Here is a 23,209-nt window from a genome sequence, read left to right on the forward strand (position 1 = left end):
ACTCACGATCGCCCCAACCGACGCTTCTTTCTTGCCTAATCATCGTTCAAGCTAGAATCGAAATCGCAATCACGGACACTCCGATCGCACCACCTGCTGTGGATCGGTAGTCTACAATTTGCTGCCAACCGCGAAATTCACTACAATCGATCGCCATGGATTAACTACCACTAGATTTGATCGCGATCACTAGTAATCAATTTTGTTGCAGTCGTTGGGCTCATTGAATCGCCGTTCGATCACGTCACTGGAGCCACTTGGGTTATCTCACAAGATTATAGCCTACCTTGCTGCTGCCTGTTTCCAAAATCACCTTTAGATTTCGTGAATCCACTGCATTGGACAGTAACCATCGACATCCAACAGACCTTAATCAGCAACGAAAACGACCGAGAAATGATGCACTAATATCATTTGTCATGTACCTAGGGTTTGAATTGGTAGCCAGAAGGATATGATAGATCTAAGTCCAAGAACAAAGGGAATTAGGGAGAGATTGGACAGAAATGGAGAAGAATTTAGAGAGAAATGAAGGAGAGTAGCAGAGAGAAATCTAGAGAGAGAAATGAGAATTTCATTCAATCAATTCAAGCATGATTCCATATAATTACAGTAGCCCTTTATATAGGCATATCTGATTACATAACCACCCCCATACTTCTAACTAATTGCTAAAATATCTCCTAACAATTATCTTAAGTCTATTACTATATTACCCCTTTAATGCTCTTTGGGTCATGACGGCTGCCTTTAGGAGGTGTACCTGGAGCAACCTCTTGGGTTTGTTACTAAGGGGGAGTATGCACTATCATTTCCAGATCAAGGATTTGGATAGGTTGAAGTATTCTTGGATTGAGGCAACTCAAGCTATACATGGTGCGTACATTTCTCAGTAGAAGTATGCCTTGGATATCTTCTAGGAGACTAGCATGTGTAGAAAAAAACATATTAGAAGATGTAGAAGAATGAGATTAGAATTTCTCTCATTGATTCTATTGAGTTGTATATAGAGGCGACTACTATGTTTGTTGTATTATACCTAGGGTTAGTTTATGTTAGGGCCTAAGATCCGTTTAGTATTGTATATATAGGTGTACTATTTATATGTTTGTTGTATTACACCTAGGGTTAGCTTTATGTCTAGGCCCAAGATCCGTTTAGTATTTGTATATATAGGTGTATTATCTATTAGTTCAATATACAAAATTTTTCTCCCACGAGGGTTCTCTCTCTCTTTCTCGCTCTCTCTCTCACTAAGTTCACATGGTATCAAAGCCTCTAGGAGAAAAACCCTAAATTTAGAGTGCGGTAGAATTCCTCAGTACGATCATTCGGGAAGTCCCTCTTTTATTCTCTCTCCTCTCCTCGCCGACGCTGTTTTGCCTAAAAACCCCTTTTCCGACCACCGATTGCCCGAGCCACCGCCACCGTCATGTCCATCGACCTCAGACCGGCCCAACCCTGAAGCCTTGCCATCGACACCACCGCCATGCGCCCCTCGCTGGAAAAGTTCGCCGCGACACTTTTTTTGCTCCAATCTCTCCCTCCAGTGCTCTGAACACTGTCACCACCGTTGGACTCATCTCACTTAGTCTATCCCAATCCCAGTGGTTTCGTCGCTGTCTGCCATTTTAACCCTTTTGTCATCTTTTGATCTTATAAGGCTCCCTTTGATCCAACAACATGTCAAGTGCTAGCAAATCAATATCCTTCTCCAGTATTCAGTCTCCCTCTCTGACAATTGCTACTGAGAAGTTAATGAACGATTCCAATTATATCTCTTAGTCTAAGGTTGTTGAACTGTGGTGTATGGATCAAGGTTTGAAGGATCATCTAACCACCAAGTTTGAGGATGTGAAAACAAATAAAACTAAGTGGATGAAAGCTGATGCTCTATTGTGCAATCTCCTATAGCAGTTGATTGATCCCTCACTTCACCCAATCTATACCAACTATACCACTTGCTGTGAATTGTGGACTCAGGAGGCTCTCTATACAAATGACATCCAATGCCTGTATTCAATGGTGTCTAATCTGATTAACTTGAGACAACAGGCTTTGACTCTTCTCGATTTTCTTGGTCAGATGTTGGTTTTTGAAGAGATTATTACATCATTTGTTAGTTAATCTTCTTAAAAAGGCATTATAGGGTTCACAACTTGACTTCATCTGTACCAAGATAGACACATATAATATATATGCACCTACTTGAGGGTGAGTTAGGGGCACAACTTAGTAGTATTACATAGTGTTATTTCTCTTAGTTGTACAAAGTGAGTTTGTTCTGTAGAGCTGTATAGATACCTAACAGTGAATAGAGAAATCAAAACTTTTTCCCTCCGTATCATTGTTTCTCTTTCTCTCTCTTCTTCAGAATCTTCTACATAGAGGAAGTGAAATGGTTGCAAAATATATTGCTAGATGTTCCAATATGGAACAAACCAGTACCTGTTATTACAATTTTCTGTGATAATCAAGCTACAATGCATAAGGCTTACAATGATATCTATAATGGAAAGTCGAGATAAATAAGATAGGCATGCTCTTGTGAAGGAGCAAATTGCTAATGGAATTCTAGCCATTCAATATGTGAAATCAAAGGAAAATTTTTAGCAGATTCTTTTTGTAAAGGCTTCGGACAAGATTTGAACTAATTGACAACAAAGGAAATGAGACTTAAGTTATGCAACTAACGTTGTATTTAGCAGAAGCCCAACTAATTGAAACAAAAAGGTTCAATGGGAGATAAGCTATGTATCAACTATGATGTATTTTGTTTGAAATGATAGTAAATAAAGTCCAGCTCTATGATTTGTGTTTTCCAATTTTATAAAGATGAGTGCTGGTTGTTTTGAGGGTGAGATTATTCTCTTAATAAGTCCATAAACCAGATTGTTTTGAGTGTGATAGGACACGCACTGATAGACTGACTTAACTAAGTGTTGAAGCTAGTCACTTCATATGAGACACTCAAGTCTATAGAGCACTTGGTGAACTTGGGATCAAGCAGAGACTCTAAAATTGCTAGCACCAGAAGTACGAAGACCTCTAAAAGGAATGTGTGTGACACCCTTGGTTTATTAGCATGGGTTCCAAGTTCAACTTCCGTCCACTTAAATTCCCTAAATGGATTCTTGTGTTCAAAGATTGTCCACTTAAGATAAAAATGTGAATTCTAAGTTCAAGGTTTATCCACTTAGTTCTTGCCTATTTCTTTTTTTTTTTTTTTTATCAAATCGGTAAATATGTATAAATGATCAAATGTACAAGCAATCACTGGGCATACCCAGGAGACATGGATTACATCCAAAAAACCCTATAAGCCCAAAGCTAGGCCTTCAAAATGGACCAAAACATAAGGATACATAGTAAACATTACTTTATATACAAAGGTTTTAATCCTATGAATTAGCCCCTCAATTGAAGGTTGAACATTCTCAAAAATTAAACAATTTCGTGCCACCCAAATTTGGTAGACCAAACAAGCTAGAGCGATTTTCTTAGCTTTGCTTATCCAAGAGGATCCTCTAGCTTCTTTCTTCAACCATTTGAGGGCACTAGGGACCGAAGTCATGGCTCTAGAGATGCCAATCCACGATCTTATATGCTCCCAAACTGCCGAGCTGAATGGGCAGCGGAAAAATAGATGGCCAACAGTTTCCTTAGCCCCATTACACAAGGGGCAGGTGCGATCTATGTCCAAAAATAATAGCTTGTCATGAGTTAGGATGCTGGCCCTAACACATAACCATAACATGAAGGCGTGCTTAGGTACAAGGCAGGAATGCCATACAATCATCACCCACACCTTGACACTTCCTTTCGGCCGAAAGAAATCATAGGCAGCTTGCACATCAAACCTAGGGCCATTGGCCCAGCTCTCAAGCAGGCTCATAGCAGCCTCCGTTGAACCTCGCGCCTCACACATGGTATCCCTTATAAGCATCATCCTCTTCATCAGAGGGGAGTCATCATTCCTTGCCTGCCTCTGCCAAATGGAGACCGAATGCAAGAACTCATGGTGAATTCATTGAACCCACAACATATCCTTTTTGTGGTGAATGTCCCAAAGGTTCTTAAATACCCCAAAGGTATCTTAAGAATTACATTCTAGATGCCCAAAAATAGAGATTCAAATATACCTAATTTAAATCGAGTGGGGTAATGTTAGAAAGTGTTTGGACCGAGAAAATTTCTCCTCTCAGGAAATTAGGGTTAGGAAGAAGGGAAAAAGGGGGAAAAGAACGAGAGGAAGAGATGAACAAGGAGTTGAGAGACAGAAAAATGGGAGAGAGAACAGAGTATTAATTTTGATTATGAAATTCGTTACCTCCATTATTGAATACGAAGCTCTTATACAGCCCCTTTCCCGCCAATCTTTGGAGGTTACAACCTTAACAATCTGATGGTTACATCCTTCAACAGACTAAGAGGGTGTTTGACACTCCATTTTGACCACTTATAAACTCTTCCTTTAGCTTATAAGCTACCAAACTTATTTAGTTATACATTTGTTAAAACTCCAAGAGCTTAAACGCTACCGAACTTATAAGCTATTTTAACAGCGTTTTCAATAAGCTGCTCCCCAACTTTTTCAAATAAACTATTGGTAGCTTATTTTGATGACCAAGTAAATGATAAATTTGTCCTTAAACAACTTCCTAATTTCCAACCTCTACCCATCTCTTTCATCTCTTTGCCTTCTCTGACCACCTCCCTCCAGCTCCTCCGTCGCCATTGCCGTCTCCCTCCAGCTTCAGTCGTTGTTGTCACTACCTCCATCTCCTCCATGGCAATTGCCACCTCCAACCCCATCCCCATCATTCGTTGCCGCCGCCTCCTCCATCAACCGGCACCCGCACTTCCTCCATCTCTGTGTGTATATATCTATATTTAACATATATATATTATATTAATATATTTTTTAATAATTGTGTATAATTTATCAACATGTAATTGTAATAATTTTATTAGTTGGACGTCAATTTATAATTTATTTTTATTAAAAATTAATATTTTTATGAATTTTATTTGTATTATTCAACAACATATCCATTTTAGTCTTTTTGTTAAGTTCTGATAACTTATCAGTTTTTTCAAACCAAACACATAACTATATAAATGACAGTTTAAAGCACATTTATCCAAACACGTTATTAACTTAAACGCTAGTCAGCTTTTAACCTTTACAGAACTTATAGGTGAAAAGGCTTATAAGCCCTTAAAAAAAAAGGTAAGCCAAACAACCTCTAACAGCTTACTACTTCCTATTAATTGCTTATCTGCCTACCGTTACAATCTACAGCATTTACCCACCTACTGTTACAACCGTAGGAAATAAAGTACAATTTTACCCCGAGTTCCACATAGGGTCCTGACAATTACCCCTCGTTTAACTTTCTTGTCCTCAGGAAAGAAAGAGAAGCCAACCAACTTCTTTTTTAGAACTTGCCACATTGATTGACCTGGGCTGCTGATTGTTGCCAGCAACGGCTCGCTTTGCGATTGGATCTCCTTTTCTTCTCCAATGGCTTGCAAAGAAAACAGTTGCGCTACCTAGTTCAACCTTGATTTTAACAGTCTTCCCAACCTCTTCCCTGTTATTATCTTGCACGACCCACTGTCCACCCTCCCCATCAAAGTTACTGTCCTTCCGTCTTTTGTGATCATTACTTCTAGCCTGTTGAAGTCGAAGCTGATGGAACTAATTGTCCGCATCCAATCAACCCCCAACACCACATCACAACCTTCAAGCTTCAATAGTCGTAAATCTATCAAGAACATGTCTCCTTGCATTTCCCAATGAAAATTCATACAAGCCATCCTACTTAACATTTTTCCCCATTTGCAACTATTACCGTCAATGATTGCACCCTCACAGTCATACACCCCAACTTCTTCGTTATTTTTTCGTCTATAAAATTGTGTGTACTTCCACTATCGATAAGAACCATTAGTTTCTGGTTTCTCGCCTTCCCTTCCACCTTGATAGTTTTACTGTTCACTAGTCCCATTAATGCATGTAAGGAGATTGCTCCATCCTTCGCTTCTTCTTCCACAACCTCTTCCTCATATGGAACGTTATCTAACATGAGCATTTCTTCACCTCCTTCCAACATTAACAGTTGTTTTTTACACTGATGCCCCAGAACGTACCAATCTCCACACTCGTAACACAGGCTAGCCTGTATCTGCTACTCAAAGATCTCATATCGGCCTTTGAACGACAGATTTCCCACTGTCACAAATAGAACAACATTGCCCTTCATGTTTTGGCTAAATTTCATTGCTTCCTTGCTACCCTTACGGTAGAAGGCCATTTCATTGCTGCATAAAGAAAGCTATTGTTTCTTCATCAGGGCTTCCACCAGCATCTCCTGTAGCCCAGCACCTTTAGCTACCTCCTTAACCAATTTTGGTCGTTGCATCTTAACTGCCGACCTAAGTTCATCATTCAGGCCGCTAATGAAACTTAAGACAAAATAAGCCTCATTTGACCCTGGATTCATCATACGCATAATGGACTTAAGTTCTTCAAACTTCTCTTGGTATTGCTGAACAATTCCCGCTTATTTCAGCTTGTTAAACTCTTCCACGAAATCTGTCAAATTCCAATCCCTGAACCTAGTGTAGAATTCCTCAATGAAATCTGACTAGTTGCCACCTACCTGCGACTCATACCAACCCTAAAAATAGGAGTCGGCCACGTCGTTCAAGTAAGTTGCCACCAATGTGATCTTTTGGTGCTCTGGAGCTTGATAGAGAACAAACATCTTTTCACATTGTCGGATCCACCATCATGGATTTTGTCCTTTGAACATAGGAAGATCCAATTTTGACATGGGAAATTGAGGACGGGACGGTGCAGTCTGCGTTCCAAGTCTCATGTTTGTTGTCTGATCCTCGAATACCTCTCCTACTGCTACTGTTTCTGCTTCTAACTCCACCATTTCTACTCTTGGGCCTAGTCCTCATCTAGACAACACTAGTTCTATCGTTCCTTGGGGGGAAAAATTAGGGGACAATCATACCTGATTTTGTTCTACGAACATGAGCAAGAAGCTCTGTATCTGCTCTCAAACTTCTCGGATCTAGCTTGTCATGTCCTCCCGCATGTGCGAGAGTGCCTAATCCAGCTTTTGGCCAATTGCTTCATCGATAGCTTCGATCTTCCCTTGCATGTCCAACATTACTGCATTAATTTGTTGAAGTTGCACCTCCATTTGCTTCATTCGTGTTCCATCCACCATCCTTTATGTTTGGATTAAGTTGTTGTAGGCTAAGACTCAAGCTTCTGGTCAGCCTTTTGCAATTCAAACAACAAGTGCCTATTGTTGCCAATTCACTTTTCTGGAACGCCTTGTTTGACTTCAAGATCAGATCGTAGCAGCTGGTCTTGCTCGCCAAACAATATCGAATCAACTAAGCCTTCCATGTTCGACTCCAAGATCAAATCGTAGTAGCTAGTCTTGCTCGCCTAATGTACAAAACCCAATTGAGATTGACCGGTTCTTGAATCGGTGGAATTTGGCTATCGGAATTTCTGGGTTTGCCTCCTCTTTGCACTTCAAATAAGAGCTGCCACAATTCCAACTTGAATCGGTGAAATTTAGCCAGTTTCCAATTGCTTCAAGGTTGGAATTCCACCCACGAAATAACCACTCTGATAACCAATTTGTTAGGATTGAGGAAATTTCTCCTCTTGAGTGGGAAATTAGGGTTAGGAAGAGGGGAAAAAGGGGGAACAAAACAAGAGGGAGAGACGAACAAGGAGTTGCGAGAGAGAAAAATGGGAGAGAGAACAGAGTAATAACTTTGATTATGAAATTTGTTACCGCCAATGTTAAATAGGGAGCTCTTATACAGCCCCTTTCCCACCAATCCTTGGAGGTTACAACCTTAACAATCTGATGGTTACATCCTCCAACAGACTAACAGCTTACTAAACCCTCCTAACTGCCTACTAACTACTTATCTGCCTACCGTTACAATCTACAGCATTTACCTATGTTGGTTTTTGTGTTTCCTAATGAGGCCCAAGGCTATGACGAGGTTTCGAGTTTATCTTTATAGGGTTCGGCCCGGGATTGAAGTATCGTCCAAAGTACCACTCATTGGCAGCCCATTTAGAAGTCGGGCCATAAACCCCCTAGTTAAGCCTTTGGAGGAGAAATGGGCTAAGCCCATTTGCTCAAGGCTTAAGGAAACCCAAGCCCAAACCCACTCACTTGTTTGCCTTGCCCTAGGGATGTCATATAAAAGGACCTATTTGTTCTTAGTGGCCGATCCTCTCTTTTGCTTTGTTTGGACGATTGTTTCCTTTGATGGCCGATCTTCATGAGTCTCCCTTTCCTTTCTCGGCCCAATCCCTCTTTCCATGGCGGTGGTCTTCCTTTCCTTGCGAATCCCTTGGTTGATCCGTCGGTTATCCCTATTTATACTATCCGACAGATCTCTCTAAAGTAAGCTCTCGATTTACAATTGTTGATTCCATCTTCTTTGTGAGGGTTTCTCTCTGTTCCTTTGTGGATCGTTTTGGTGAGTAACCGCGGGTGGTTTTGGCGAGAGATTTTTTTCAATCGACCGAGAGGGTTTGCGAATTTGGGAGTTTTGGTTCTTGGGATTTGGGGCTTCTTTATGGTTTGGTGGCCTTATTTGATTGGCGTTACTTGAGTGGTACGACCTGGACAAACTCAGATCCGAGCCTTGAATCGCCTTACAGGGAGTTCTATATTTATGCTCTTCGTGTTCTTGTTTTTTGGTATTTTGGTTTTGATTATTATCAGTACTAACCCTTTGTTTTGTAAGTGATTTCCCGCAACAACCCGCCTGTTGTTACAACCATAGGAAACAAAATACAATTTCACCCCGGGTTCCACATAGGGTCCTGACAGAAAGTGACTGAAATTAAGTAAAAATCAGTTATAATTAATGCGTACTCTGTATTTGGTGTTATACAAGCTATTTTCATCTCATAATTAATGCATTATGCACCTGCATAATATCTCGATACATGTATCGTTGAACAGTCAACATACAGCAACATGCATACAAGTAACATTGAATCTAGCCAACATACCATATACATTAATTTGGTCAACAGCTCATCTATACAGAAGAAGAATGACTAAAAAATCGATAAAATATACATAACTAAGATATTCACAACACTGTTCTACGTTGGCCATCTAGATCTGAGATTTTAGAAGAACTTCGTTCCAATAAGCTAGTGCAAAACCATAAGGGTATGTTGAATCTCAAAGATAGAGTTTCTTGATCCATTACACAATAGGAGGCTTCTCGATTATCTTCACGAAGTGTCATTGTGCCCCTTAGCTAGTTTGACACTAGTTTCTATTATATTCTTTTTTCCTAACACATGCCATACCCAAAGCAAGCTTAAAGAAAGCGTATTTTTATCTGTAGTATCACAAACATCAAGATACAAAAAACTAGTCACAAGCCCATGTTTGTGCTTATGAAATGGAATACTCAAGTACATGCAAGTTGTTCAAATTTACTGCACAATCAGCAATGAATACAAGAACCTAGATCTTTTTTTGGCCAACCATAGGGATGTAATTTTGAATAAAAAATTGTTAAAAAGGTTGCTTCTGGCAGCTAAAATCTCCTGAAACACAATTACCACTATAAAGTGGAAAAGATTTAAGAAACAATCCTTGGAGATAAATAAAAGATGGGATTGCTCCTTGCTGCCAACACTTGAAAACTGAAAGAAGCTATTCAAATTTACATTTTCCTTCTATTCCTACAACCAAATAGTGCCACAGTATGATGCTTCAGTTCATGATTGCTCCTAAGTACTGGAATTCTTTAGTGATTGACCATAATTATAGTTTTAACACAAGTTAGAAACACTTTTGAACATAGATTCCCAGGGAAAACGTACTCACAAATATAAAAGATCATAATCCTCTCGCAAGGAAGAAAAGGTAAGAATATAGGACTTGCCTTTCCCTCAGTGATGATAAATAACGATCAAGACATGCCTGATGCACAGCATGCCTGCAGGAAGAAACATGGATTCCATCACAATCTAGGGGACCAAATCCTTGATAGTCAGAAAGAGGCGTAGAGGATTCGGATAGTGCTGCACTTCGAGATCGTGTATTTCCTGAAGCTGAAGGCTTGTTGATTGTCTCTTTTGAAAGAGAAGCAATATATTTTCCAAGCAAAAGAGACTCGGCAACTCCACCTGTCGAATTGCGGTCAATTGCTGGTGAGCTTGGACCAACCTGTACAAAATCTGAATCTAACGATGACTTCCCCATCTGTTCGCGAATGGTTACATACATGTGTTCTTCTAGTGCCTCAAAAGAAAAAATAGTCCTTTCCCTTGTATCATTCGATGAGTAAGGCAGTTGAATATTCCTAACTGATGGAAACCGAGCCTTGATGAATTCTATGAAAGCGTTGACCTCTCTAGGTTGTCCATCAGAAGCGAACTCATTTACTGCATTCTGAATCAACTGATTCAACTGAGCAGATGAAATCAATCCTGAATTGCCCATCGCAGTGTCCCTACTAGATGGAACATTTATCTTGGTTGAGTGGATAGGATCATATTCCCTGTCTGAGCAACAAACTTGTTCCCACAATGGGGGACTTCTGTTAACAAGGCTCAGAAGCCTGGATTTCTTGTTTCAAGAATACAGATAAATACATCAGCTTGAATTGAAATTAGAACTCACATAGAGAAAGAAAAGGGTAATAGTAATCAACGGAGCTCAAGATGTTATATACTCTAGTCCCACTATAGGACCTAAAACCAAGCAATGGTAAGTATAAGATAAGCAGTAACTTACCTGGAGAAGAATCAGATAAGATAGAGGATTTTTTGATTGAGGATCATGGCAAAGAGAGCAGACATCTTGTGTGTGCTCTACAGAATCAGTTCTGATCTCAGGACATGCTTCTTCTCCTACTTTTGAATCACCCAACACATCATGTTCCACAGAATTAAAGCTAGCCAAAAATTTTGATTGTTGAGCTCTCATTTTTTCCTGCATATCAAAGATTCAGAAAAACATTATCATCGGGTTTAACGAAACCTGTGCAGACACTGATTGATCTGGCCCAATCAAGGTAATTTGGGTTCTGTTCTCTTCTCACATCTGTGTGCAATTAAACAAGAACAAACCAACTACTGGCATGTCTTAGGCTGATAATTTGAGGCAAAACAACTGAGTATTCCTTTACTAATATACTATAGAAACTAACAAATATAAAGGGAGAAACTGATCCATCTAGATTGATAGCAGAATATCTACAAAAGAAATAGTAAATCTCACCAACATGGCAGCTTGTCTCTCTCGAGCTTTTGCCTTGCGGTTATCCCCTTCAGTGGCTGAACCACCAAGATCCATACTACTACTTGAACCAGAACGTGATAGATGATTGATCACTTCAGGTGCAAGTTTGTGTAGTTTAGTCATACATCCAGAGTCAAGCTCTGCAAACTTATTTAATAAACTTTCAACCAGAGAGGAAAGATCATAACCACCAGCTTCCAGAGAGTTGCCTAATTTTTCCTTCCTGTACTCCCTCATCAATGAGACAAGAAGTGATAACAAGCTCTGGCCAGCAGATCTATTATTGAGTTCTACACATACTTCTTCACCAGCAAAAGCTAAGATAGGAACTGAATCACCACTACAATAGAATAGATCACCAGATTCCCTCTGCTGAAAACAGATATCCAATGCTAATGACAGTAGATGCAATGCTGTCAGCAGTACTGCATCAGGTGCACGTGATGCAGTTGAATTATCAGCTTGAATGGCATAAAATAATGTAGCACGGACAATTTTGAGAACCACCCTACAAGTAGCCAGCCTAGCAATGCTAGCAAGAGGATTATATATCTTTATCCACCTAGGAAGCTGAGAGGTCAATGCAGAAGTTCTGCAGAAGCGGAAGTACCTCTCTTCCGCAATTTGTAAATCCCTTGAGTTCCAACGTGGGTGATATAAATCCAGTTCTTTCCAATATTGCAATCGCAGCTTATACATGCCCTGAAATGAATGTCCTTTTAAGATAACTTGTTGACAATGAAAGTAAATCCAATGAACCCAAAGATGTGCAGATCACAAACTAAACCTGGTTCACGCCTGACGGATTAGAATAAACAGCTATTCTATCCAAAATTTCCTGAAGATGATCAATTTTGGAAAGATCAGGGGGCAGTGACTTCACCAGCTGACTGTGAGTGGCATCTCCCGTAGCTAGCTTATAGATTAATTCTCGTTGCAAACACTCATCTGTGGTTAGTCCAGAAAACCGTCTTTCTTTTACTATTTGTATGATAAGTGTGAGCATTTCCTGCACCAGTACTGGTTCATACCTGAAACAAATAGCGCTTATTTAGCTTGTTCTTCAAACAATATCTTCGTACTTTATTAAAACATCAATAAAACTAATTTTGAGGTTCTTTAACAGATGGTAAAATGGAAATGATTGTGGGCATGCACAGATAAATTAGAAATGCCACACATTTTCTATGACATGAATGATCAAGTGATGAGTGATGAGTAGGGGTAGCCCATGCACTACAATCCCAGTTCTACTTCGATGATGAAAAATTCTACAAGGAAACTTAACTAGTATAAACAACTCTCTTTCCTGTCCAATTAAATAGAAATTTGGCACACAAGAAACTTAACTAGTATGCACGATTCTTTTATCTTGTAATGGACCTAGTACAAATAGATCAAGCAGAACGTTGGGGGGAAGCTACAAATAATACCTTCTACACTACTTATATTTCCATCAACTTCTGCACAGGCAGAAAGCTAGTCAACAACATATCAAGACTTGATGCTGCGTTATGGAGTCAGCAACATGAACTCTAGCTCACAAATCATTTTTATCTACGGTTTTATCTTTTATATGGCCCTTATAACTCATATCATACCTAGGAGTTGTGCACGAAGTTCTTCATCATCTTCCTCTTGTCTCTTTTACTAAATACTTGTTCCATTCCATCCACTCTCTTAACAAGAAATGATACTTGTTCCATTCCATCCACTCTCTCAACAACTCTCTTAATCACGTCTTACACATCTTATCTAAGAGCCATTCCAACCTTCATATGACTAGCCTCATTTCTAATTTTATCATTTCTTGTATGGCTCCACATCCATATTAACATAGTCATCTCCATAACACTCATATTTTGCATGTTGGTGCTTTACTTCCTAACATTCTGTGCATACAACAAAGCTAGCCTTATAGTTGTCTTACAAAATTTTCTTTAGCTTTAATGAAATCTTACCATCACATAAAACATTAGATGTACTTTTCTATTTTAACCATCATGCCTTAATTCTATGGGTAATATCCTCTTTAAATCTCCTCATCTTTTTGAATGATTGATCCAAGGTATCTAAACTAATCGTTTCTTGGTATAACTTGATCTTCAAGTTATGCTATAACTTCATCTACACTTATATTTTCACTACACTTACATCTATATATTTGATTTTTAATTTGCTTAACTTAAAACCTCTATATTCTAAAGTGTTCTCCATATTTTGAGCTTAACATTCACACCTTCATGTGTCTCATCTACCAACACAATATTATTTGCAAATAGCATATAACAAAGCACTACTTCCTAAATATGTTTGTTTAATGAGAGGTAAGGGGGTATAAAACCTTGATGTCATTCAACTATAATTGGAAAAGACTTAATATCTCCGCCACAAGTACTAACATGTGTTTCTACTCCAGGATACATGTCTTTGACAACCTATATATAAGCCACTTGAACTCCTCTAAAACCTTCTACAAGACTTCTCTAGTAACTTTGTCAAGCTTTTTCTAAATCTATAAATACCATATATGAATCTTTTCTATACTTTTTCATTAGGCACCTCAGCAAGCATATAGCCTCTATTTTTTACCTATCATCAGGCATGGAATCTTAATTGGTTTTCAGACACCTTGGTTTCTCATCTTAATCTTTGCTCAATCACTCTCTCCCAAAGTTTCATAATGTGGCTCATTAGCTTGATTCCTCTAAAATTTCTAGAACTTTGAACATCTCCTTCATTCTCATAAGGAGGCACACAAAATTTTGTTCCTCCACTCATCTAACATCTTGATAAAAGCATGGAAATGCATGGGAGAAGAAGGCTTTGTTGGTTAATGAAATTATTTGATGTGATATCTAGTCCAACTACTTTATTATTTTTCATCTTTTTCAATGCTTGCTTTAACCTATTCGTACATTTATGTCTATAGAACAAGGTTGTGTTTAAATGTTGTACCGGTTAGTATCACAATATCTATGTGATGGAACACAACCATATCAATTTTCTTCATTCATTAGTATCTCACGAAACATTTCTGTATAAAGATGTGCTAGAATTTTATCTGATCATTCCCTTGCCAAAAGATTGCATCAAGAAGAGCATCTAGCATAAATATTTGCCACATTATACTTTAACATGGATTTTTATTGCAATGTGACTTTTAGGAGTCAATTGACATCATGAATGTCATGCCAACAACCCTAATTTGGTTAGGATAAGTTGCAATTGGTGACAATGAGGAAATATGTCTATTGAACATGTAATTCCTATTTTCTTCAGAGTTACTAAGATGCCCCAATAAAATACTTGGTTCTTCACCTTCATCGAATAACTTTGAGAACTATTTTTTCACCCCTCCACAACCACCTTCCATCTTTTATGCACTTTACTTGGCCTGCCTAAATTTCTCATTTTTCTTTCTCTTGCTTTAACTAGTTTATACATATATATATATATTATCTTTTCCTATATTTTATATCAAGCATTCGTATAAATTTACACAAGTGTTTGACTTTGCTTCACTAACTGTCTCTTTTGGCCAAAATATAGCTCTTCAGGTTTCCTTCATTACAACATTTATTTGAAGTCTTGTTGCAAGCTCTCTTAGTTTTTTTTTTTTTTTGGGCACCTCTTCATTCCACCACTAAGGCTCTTTTTCACTTAGAACTTTCCCCTTTCACCCTCTTAGATTCATTTTTTGTCATATTTTGAATAACAATAGCCATTTCAATCTGCATTTGATTTGCCCCTCCTACAATCCCATCTCTTCTATCACACATTTCCGATGCTATTCTTATCTCACAATCAAGATGGCAAGCTCACAAATTACAAGCCAGATATTTACCATAATGGAAAATAATAGTATAATTGAGCATAGAAATTGATGTGCCCAACACTCCCTTTTTATCTCCAAGTAAATAGAGTTTTTCCACACAGGAAAAGGCACGGATGCAGAAGGTTCTCTTTATCCCATATGGTGAACCTAGAAACAAATAGGTGTAGGTAGAAAGTTGAGGGAGGCAACAAAATGAAACTTCCTATACCATGCTTCCACTGGACAAGAGACAAGCAGAAATTCAGTGAAATGCACAAAATAACAGTTTGTACACCATGCTCATTTTAATCATGCATTTCGCTCCAACTCCCCAACCCCTTTTCTCTGTACATATGCCAATGACAAGCCCACATTTTCACTAATAGAAACTAATAATATATTCAAGTATAGAATGCAAAACAGACAGCATTTCGTTTACCTCCAATTAAAGAGATCTTTGGCTCATGGGAAAATGGAGCAGTATGAAGGTTTATTGATCTCATAATGCAATTAGAAACAAATAGGTCAAGCAGAATCCATCAAGAAGGAGAAAATAGAAAAATTGGAGACAAAAAATAGCACTTCCTACACCACGCTTATTCAATCATGCCTCTGTAACACCCCCACTGCCTCTTTTTCTTTCTCCCTCTCCCTCCCATTGTATATATAACTGAAGAAGACAAGCCCACATTTATCCTGACAAAAAATAACATTTATCCTGACAAAAAATAATAATATAATTCAAGTATAGAATGTCACACACTGCACTTTCATCTCCAATTAAGCACATATTTGGCACACAGGAAAAATGGCCTTGATATAGCTTGAAGAAAGAAATAATTCTTCAGTATCTTGAACTGAATATGGCTTTAAAATATATACTAGAGATCAAGAGATCACATCCCAATATCTTAGGAAAAAGAGTAATAGAGAAGATCACAAAATATACAAAAGGAAAAGAAAGGTAAAAACAGAAAAAAAAAAAATCTAAGAAATCTCCAATAATCCTAAGAAATAGGAAGAGGGCATATTTAGAAAGGAGATATATTTAGGAATAAATCCTAAGAGATCTCCAACAATCCTCAACATAGCTATTATAAGGTTTGAGAAAATGTGAAAAAGAAATACAAGTAGAAATTAGAAGAAAATATGGGTATTACTTGTTCTCTTGCTTTGTCATTACATGTAGGTATAATGGTAACATCAGAGTTTCTTGTTTGCATCCTACTATTACCACAATCTAGCTTTTCTTTAGATGGTATTCTAAACTAGCCAGGTTAAACTTTTTAAGTCCAACCTTTTGATATTCACTGTCCATTATTGAACTCTATTTCTAATATTGTTATATAGAGAAAATTAACTGAAAAGAAGAGGGTGTCCCTAGTGTTTTCTCCTCTATTCCAATTTTCAGGTATCAGTGATATGGAAGAAATAATGGGTAACTAAAATGATATACAAAGTTATTTATGGGAAAGAGAAAGGAGAAGAAAGCAGGCTAAGACTTACTGAGCTAATGCATACACAAAGTTTTGTGCATTACACAATTAAGGACTTTGCATCAAATGAAAAGAGTAGAAGTGAGGTAAAAGAGTTGGAAAACACAACACAACATGACATTATATAGGATTCCAAGCAGAAACCAAAGGGAAAATAGAGTAACTCAAGAAAAATATTTTCTACACACACTCGTCACTCTAGAGAATAGTTCCCAACTGTTGGGAACTATTGCTTCTGAACAACATTTGAAGGGCCTGGTTCAAATGCAATTTTTTTACTAATGGTGGTACATAAATAAATCAGGTATAAATTGAAACTTGTAATTAGATACTGACATACCATCAGAATACCACATTGTCTGCTCAGAATAGGCAGACACTGTCAGGAGCATGCTTTGAGTTTTTAAACTGGAAATAATAATAATAAAATATTGCACAACAAGAACCAACAAATTCTAAAACTAGAAACAATAATGAAGGAATGATTCAGAACTGGAGGGAAGAAACAAGAAAGATACGTTACATACTCACTAGAGCGATCAGGAGTAAGAGACAGGTAACTTGACAACCCAAAACGCTCTAAAATCCTATTGACATAAAGATCTGCTGGAGCCAATGCAGCACAGCATTGCAGCAGAAATAGATCAAATTCTAAGCCTTGCTCAGACCTACAAAACAAAATCAACAAAGAAGAAATCTTTAGAAAAACAAATAATCTAAATGAAAAGAATGTAAAAGAGTGAGGCAAACTGTGTGTAGAGACGTACAGACTAAATAAAACATTATTCATGACATACCCGCGAACTGAACGATACCACTCCGAAGATAATATAGCAGTGTCCCCATTCTTTCTCCACATTCCAGCATGAACCTGAGCACAGAAGACTCTAATCCGTAAAGGATGCTCCATAACAAAGGCAGAGAACCCAAAAGGGTGGCACCCTCCTAAGATATGCCCAAAGAAATCCTGGTAGGTAGCTGATGATGAATCAGAACTGGCATTAATTGAACTCGGTGAAGTGTACTCACCATAACACCTCCTCAGTACTCTTTGTAAAACCAGTGACAACAATCGGTGTAAAGGGATGTGCACAGAGATATCCTCTGAACTAACATCATATTGTATAACTGGCCACTCTGACAGACTTAGGAAATGTAGGGCTTCTAGTTCAGCAGTATACTCCCTTTCTTTTGTATTGTAATCATCAATAGCAGGGATAATGTCCTGTCCCGTGCCTCTTCCAGTCTCTGAGTCAGTACCTATATTTATTCCACCCTGAGTTGGTGAAGAATACTGTGAATTCACAAGGTTACTGCTGGCTGAAGATGAACTGGATGACCGGAAAATAGACTTTTCCTTCCTAATCTTGGATAATGTCTTCTTAAATGCAAAAAAATTGTCGCCCGACTTGTTGTCTGTTTTCACTGATAAGACATTAACATGACCTCCCATTGTATTATCCATTCTTAACCAATTTTCAATAGCCTTCAAACACTCAAATATTAACCATGAACTAGAAGGCTGAATTAAAAGGACATCAGATTTTGCTTCAGCAACCTTGGATGCAAAGCTTGATGTACTACTCCTGCCCGTTGCACCACTGACTGAGCTTTCTTGTGAAAGCCTTCCTACTTTTGCATGTCTTGGGCTGTCTCGGTCATCATAATCTACTTCAGATTCAATGACAATATTTTCATCATCTGTCTCCACATTATCAGCAGAAAATGCCCCTGCAACTAAAAGAGCATGGATGTTTGCAATAGAATGACCTAAAACAAAAGGGGAATTTATATCGTCATTCTCTTCTTCTATATGAATTCCCATTTCCCTCTTTTGAGGATTCATTCCTTGCACAAAAGCCAATAGCTTCATCCACATCCTCGTTATATCTCGCCGATTGTGGGTCACATATTCAGGAACTGTGGTATGGCTCATGATGAATCGAATATCTCCAACCACCCGAAGAGTAGTTTCATATAAAACACCCAACTTAGTAACCTGCAAGGAACCTAATCAACCATCTAGTTCTAAAGATAGAACTGGAGAAGAAAGAAAAATCAAACTAAAGTTACCAAAGCATTTGAAAAAATAATAAAACAACATGCAGAAGCCATGTGAATTCCTCAAAAACCAATCACCCATTCCTGTATACAAGAATCCTGCTTTTGCTTGGAAAGCATCAACAAGTGACAAATAAGAGGGGACTAAGGATCACAAAGGATTGGGTATTGGGTGGGTTTGCTTCAACTCTACCCCAGCCCAAATAGAAAACTCAGCCTCATGCCTGAGTCAATACCCCCATCAGGTTTTCTCCGAGAAATCTCGTCTGTCATCTTTTTCCTACTAGAACCTATACTGGTCATGTTACATAAAAGAAATTTGGTTATGTGGGTTTAAGTAAGGTATTTAAAACCAATAGGAAACTAATACAGTTGTCAGAAATTTTAATCTGACGCATTAGGAATTTTTTCTCTTATTATTAAAATCTTAAGGATAATACTATAGATATTAGGGATGTTTCTCTTAATATTAAAACATTCAATCAGGTAGGATTTGGGGAAAACGTGTTATTGCCAAAACCTGACCTTAATTCAAATTGAGTTTTACCAAAAGTCCTATAACACGCCCCATTCCCATATAGAGCACTAGCATATCCACCCAGGGTCAGGTTCATCTTAGCAACCCACACTCTAGACAAATTGCAATCCCCAGTGGGGATAAAAAAGCAAAGAAAGATGAAGAAGTCTTCTACATATAAATGGTTACATCACTTGCTTAAACCAATAAATTGTTTTTCTTTAAGCTTCTGTTTGTTCATATCAAAAGGAAACTACAAAATCAACTCAAGATACAGTAGAAACAGCAACTCCTCACTTGAAACACATAAGCACAACCCAAAGGAAGAAAAAACTGACAGAAGATAATTTCTTTTTCATCGAAACAGCTGAAACATTTATGTTCTTAGGAAACCAACACGAAACGATATTAGAAAAATAAAATTTCCAAGCATATAGAGAAATGTAAGGAAACTTAACGAAACTTATTGAAACTCCTTCAATTGTTTCACTCGACAATGGTTAGGAAAATATAACAAAATTTATTTTGTTCTTTTGTTTATGACATAAAAATTTATTTATTTCTTTTTTTTAGTAAAAAAAGATTCTAGAGAACAAATAAAAAGGGCACTGGGCATCCCCAGTGCATAAGGTTCCTCAGTATGCAAGGATTAGGGAAAGGTCATTTTTGTATACAATCTTAACTTAGGTTTTTTTTTTTTTTGCAAAGAAGTTTTTTCCACAACTCAAAACCGACCTCCCAATTAAAGTTGATACCAAAGTTCACCCTCCTACTAGAGAACAAACAGAAAGGTGTATTTCAAAAGAGAGTCAAAAGAGCTAAAGGGTATTGAAATTTGAAGATTTTAGGGTAATTTGTGGCACTACTCTTTGAAATTTGATTTAATTTCTTGACCAATATGGGTCAACCGAGGACATGAGGAATCCATGAGAATGGAAACTGAATAGTAAAATGATCATTTGACCATCAGGATCAAAATATTAATTTTTACCAATAGGGGCAAGTTGGAAATTGTGGAAAATTGAAAGGATGACCTAAATCTGCTAAGGAACATGTAGCAATTGGGAAGCTGAAAATAATTCTGGAAACCCTAAAAGGTGTTTGATAGAATGCCCAAGTGAACATAAGCAATATGATGAGGGCGAGGCCAGTTTCAGGAGAGCAAATGAATGAATCTCTATCCCAGATTGTTATTGGAAATAGAGGAGGTGTTGGCAAGTAAGAGGCACTAATTAGATCCATTTTGGTTTAGGTTTGACTGATCAAAATCAGGGACAAAGTAGGCTGGTTGAAAAGATTGCATATCTGGCTGAGACTGAAAAGCTGTTGAATTTCTGATGCAAAACCCAGAAGAAAGAACACGAGAATAAACTCAAAAACTCAAACCAATTCTCAAATTCAATAATTGAAGTATTCTTAACAATAAATCTCTAAGGGGTTTATATAGACTAGAGATCCTAGCTAATTAGGAAACATATCAAAGATCAAATTGTATCCTAACTAGAATGGAAATATAATCTCCCTAAAACTACTTAGGAAAGAAATAATCAAAGAAGAAAATGGAATATACTAAAACAAATATATTACTTTCATTTTCGAGAATAAACTCGAAAACTCAAGCCATTTCTCAAATTCAATAATCGAAGTTCACTTAACAATACATCTCTATGGGGTTTATATAGACTAGAGATCCTAGCTAATTAGGAAACATATCAAAGATCAAATCATATCCTAACTAGAATGGAAATATAATCTTCCTAAAACTACTTAGGAAAGAAAAAATTAAAGAAGGAAATGAAATGTATTAAAACAAATATATTGTGTTTTATTTTCTATATTTTGCCCTGAATAATACAATAACATATCCAGCCTTTATTCCACTATGCGGGGTTAGTTACATGAATTATAGACTTTCATGTATTTTTGTCTTTTGTCATATCTTCATTTAGGCTCATACACTTCATATCAAACTTTAATGTTTCTTTCAAAGTCTTCTTGAGTCTGCCTCTACCTCTTTTTTTAACTAATTATTCCATTTCATTAACTTTTCTCATAGCAGCGTCTCTTGGTCTCCTTCTCACATGATCAAATTATCTTAATTTAGTCTCTCTCATCTTCTCCTCGATTGGTACTACTCCTACCTTATTACGAATAACCTCATTTCTAATTTTATATTTTCTTATACAGCCGCACATCCATCTTAGCATTCTCATCTCCGCTACGCTCGTCTTTTGCTCATACTGGTATTTGACTGCCTAACATTCTGAGTCATATAACAAGACTGGTCTTATAACTGTCCTATAAAATTTTCCTTTCAGTTTTAATGGGATTTTACCATCACATAACACCCTCGATGCATTTCTCCATTTTAGCCAACCTGTCTTAATTCTATGCAGTGACATTCTTGTGAATTTCTCCATCTTTTTTAATCACTGATCCCAAATATCGAAAATGGTTTTTTCTTTGTAAGATTTGGTCTTCTAATTTTATTATAACATGCTCCACTCTTGCATTCTTACTAAATTTACATTCTATATATTCTGTTTTCTTTCTACTTAATTTAAATCCCTTAGATTCTAAATTGTTTCTCCACAACTCAAGCTTAGTGTTCACTCCCTCTTTTGTTTCATCCACCAACACTATGTCATCTGCAAATAGCATACAGTATGGCACCTCTGTCTGAATGTGTTTAGTGAGTTCATCCATTACTAAAACAAATAAGTATGGACTTAGTGCATAACCTTGGTGCAGTCCCATTGTAATTTTAAATGGTTCAGTATCCCCTCCGCATGTTCTAACCCTTGTCTCTGCACCGTGATATGTGTCCTTAAGGGCTTGTATATAGGCTATTCGGACTCCTTTCTTCTCTAAACCCCTCTATAATACTTCTCTAGGGACCCTATCATAGGCCTTTTCTAGATCTATAAACACCATATGCAGGTCCTTCTGCTAATCCCGATACATTTTCATTAGGCGCCTTAGTAGGTATATAGCTTCATTATTAACCTACCAAGCATGAAATCAAACTAATTTTCCGAGACATCTGTTTCTTTTCTGAGCCTCTGCTCTGTTACTCTCTCCCAAAGTTTCATGATATGGCTCATTAACTTAATTCCTCTTAAAATTTTCACAGTTTTAAACATCTCATTTGTTCTTGTATATAGGAACCAAAGTATTCTTCCTCCATTCATCTGGCATCTTTTTTTATTTAAGGATCGCGTTAAATAAAACTTCTCATGAAACTTGTATATAGGAACCAAAGTATTTAAGGATCGCGTCAATTATCATGAAACTTCGCCATATGAAGATGGTATTGAAACTTCATTTCATCATTACTCCGCCAAGGGATGTTATCCACTGCCGGTCCCAAGCCCAGATAAAGGAGGAGGGTTGAGTTAGGTAGCCGACAACCAGCGTAAAACCTAGTCAGATCCAAATATGAATTCTAGACAAACTATTTGTTGGGGCGTAACCTACATAGAAGTCTAGAATTCATGTAGCCGACCCCACATAGTGGGATAAAGGCTGGATATGTTGTTGTTATTGTGTTGTTGATCGCGTTAAATAATTTTGTTAGCTAAGAGATGCCCTCTTCTCCCATGCATTTTCATGCTTCTATTGGTATATTATCCGGTCCCACCGCCTTATTATTTTTCATCGTTTTTAATGTTTGCCGTATTTCATTTGAACTTATGCGTCGATAAAATGTATAGCTCGCGTTCCCTTCGGAGTTACTAAAATGTCCCAATCTAACTCTTGTGTCCTCACCATCATTGAATAATTTTCTGAAATACTCCTTCGATCTCTCCTTAATCGCTCCCTCATTCACTAATACATTTTGGTTTTCATCTTTTATGTATTTCACTTGGTTTAGATCCCTTATTTTCCTTTTTCTTGCTTTAGCTAATTTATATATATATCCCTTTCTCCATCTTTTGTATCAAATCGTTTATATAGATTCTTATATGCTTTTAACCTTGCTTCA

At 37.5% G+C, this 23,209-nt stretch overlaps 1 protein-coding gene across 3 annotated transcripts in view; it reads right to left on the minus strand.

Annotated features, from left to right (window-relative positions):
* The window catches only part of LOC127788913 (E3 ubiquitin-protein ligase PRT6), an 80,599-nt gene that overhangs the window by 39,305 nt on the left and 18,085 nt on the right, over positions 1-23,209 (minus strand). For all 3 annotated transcript variants that reach the window (XR_008020463.1, XR_008020462.1, XM_052317594.1), the window contains exons 3-8: positions 17,444-18,645; positions 17,174-17,314; positions 12,121-12,364; positions 11,313-12,035; positions 10,827-11,024; positions 9,973-10,658 (exon numbers count right to left, since the gene is read on the minus strand). Coding sequence is in view for 1 of the 3 variants with exons in the window: in XM_052317594.1 (XP_052173554.1) it covers positions 9,973-10,658; positions 10,827-11,024; positions 11,313-12,035; positions 12,121-12,364; positions 17,174-17,314; positions 17,444-18,645 (3,194 nt within the window). In the remaining 2 variants the exon portion in view is untranslated. The remainder of the gene's footprint in view (positions 1-9,972; positions 10,659-10,826; positions 11,025-11,312; positions 12,036-12,120; positions 12,365-17,173; positions 17,315-17,443; positions 18,646-23,209) is intronic.

This window comes from Diospyros lotus, chromosome 13 (assembly GCF_014633365.1).
Source record: "Diospyros lotus cultivar Yz01 chromosome 13, ASM1463336v1, whole genome shotgun sequence".
Taxonomy (NCBI): Eukaryota; Viridiplantae; Streptophyta; class Magnoliopsida; order Ericales; family Ebenaceae; genus Diospyros; species Diospyros lotus.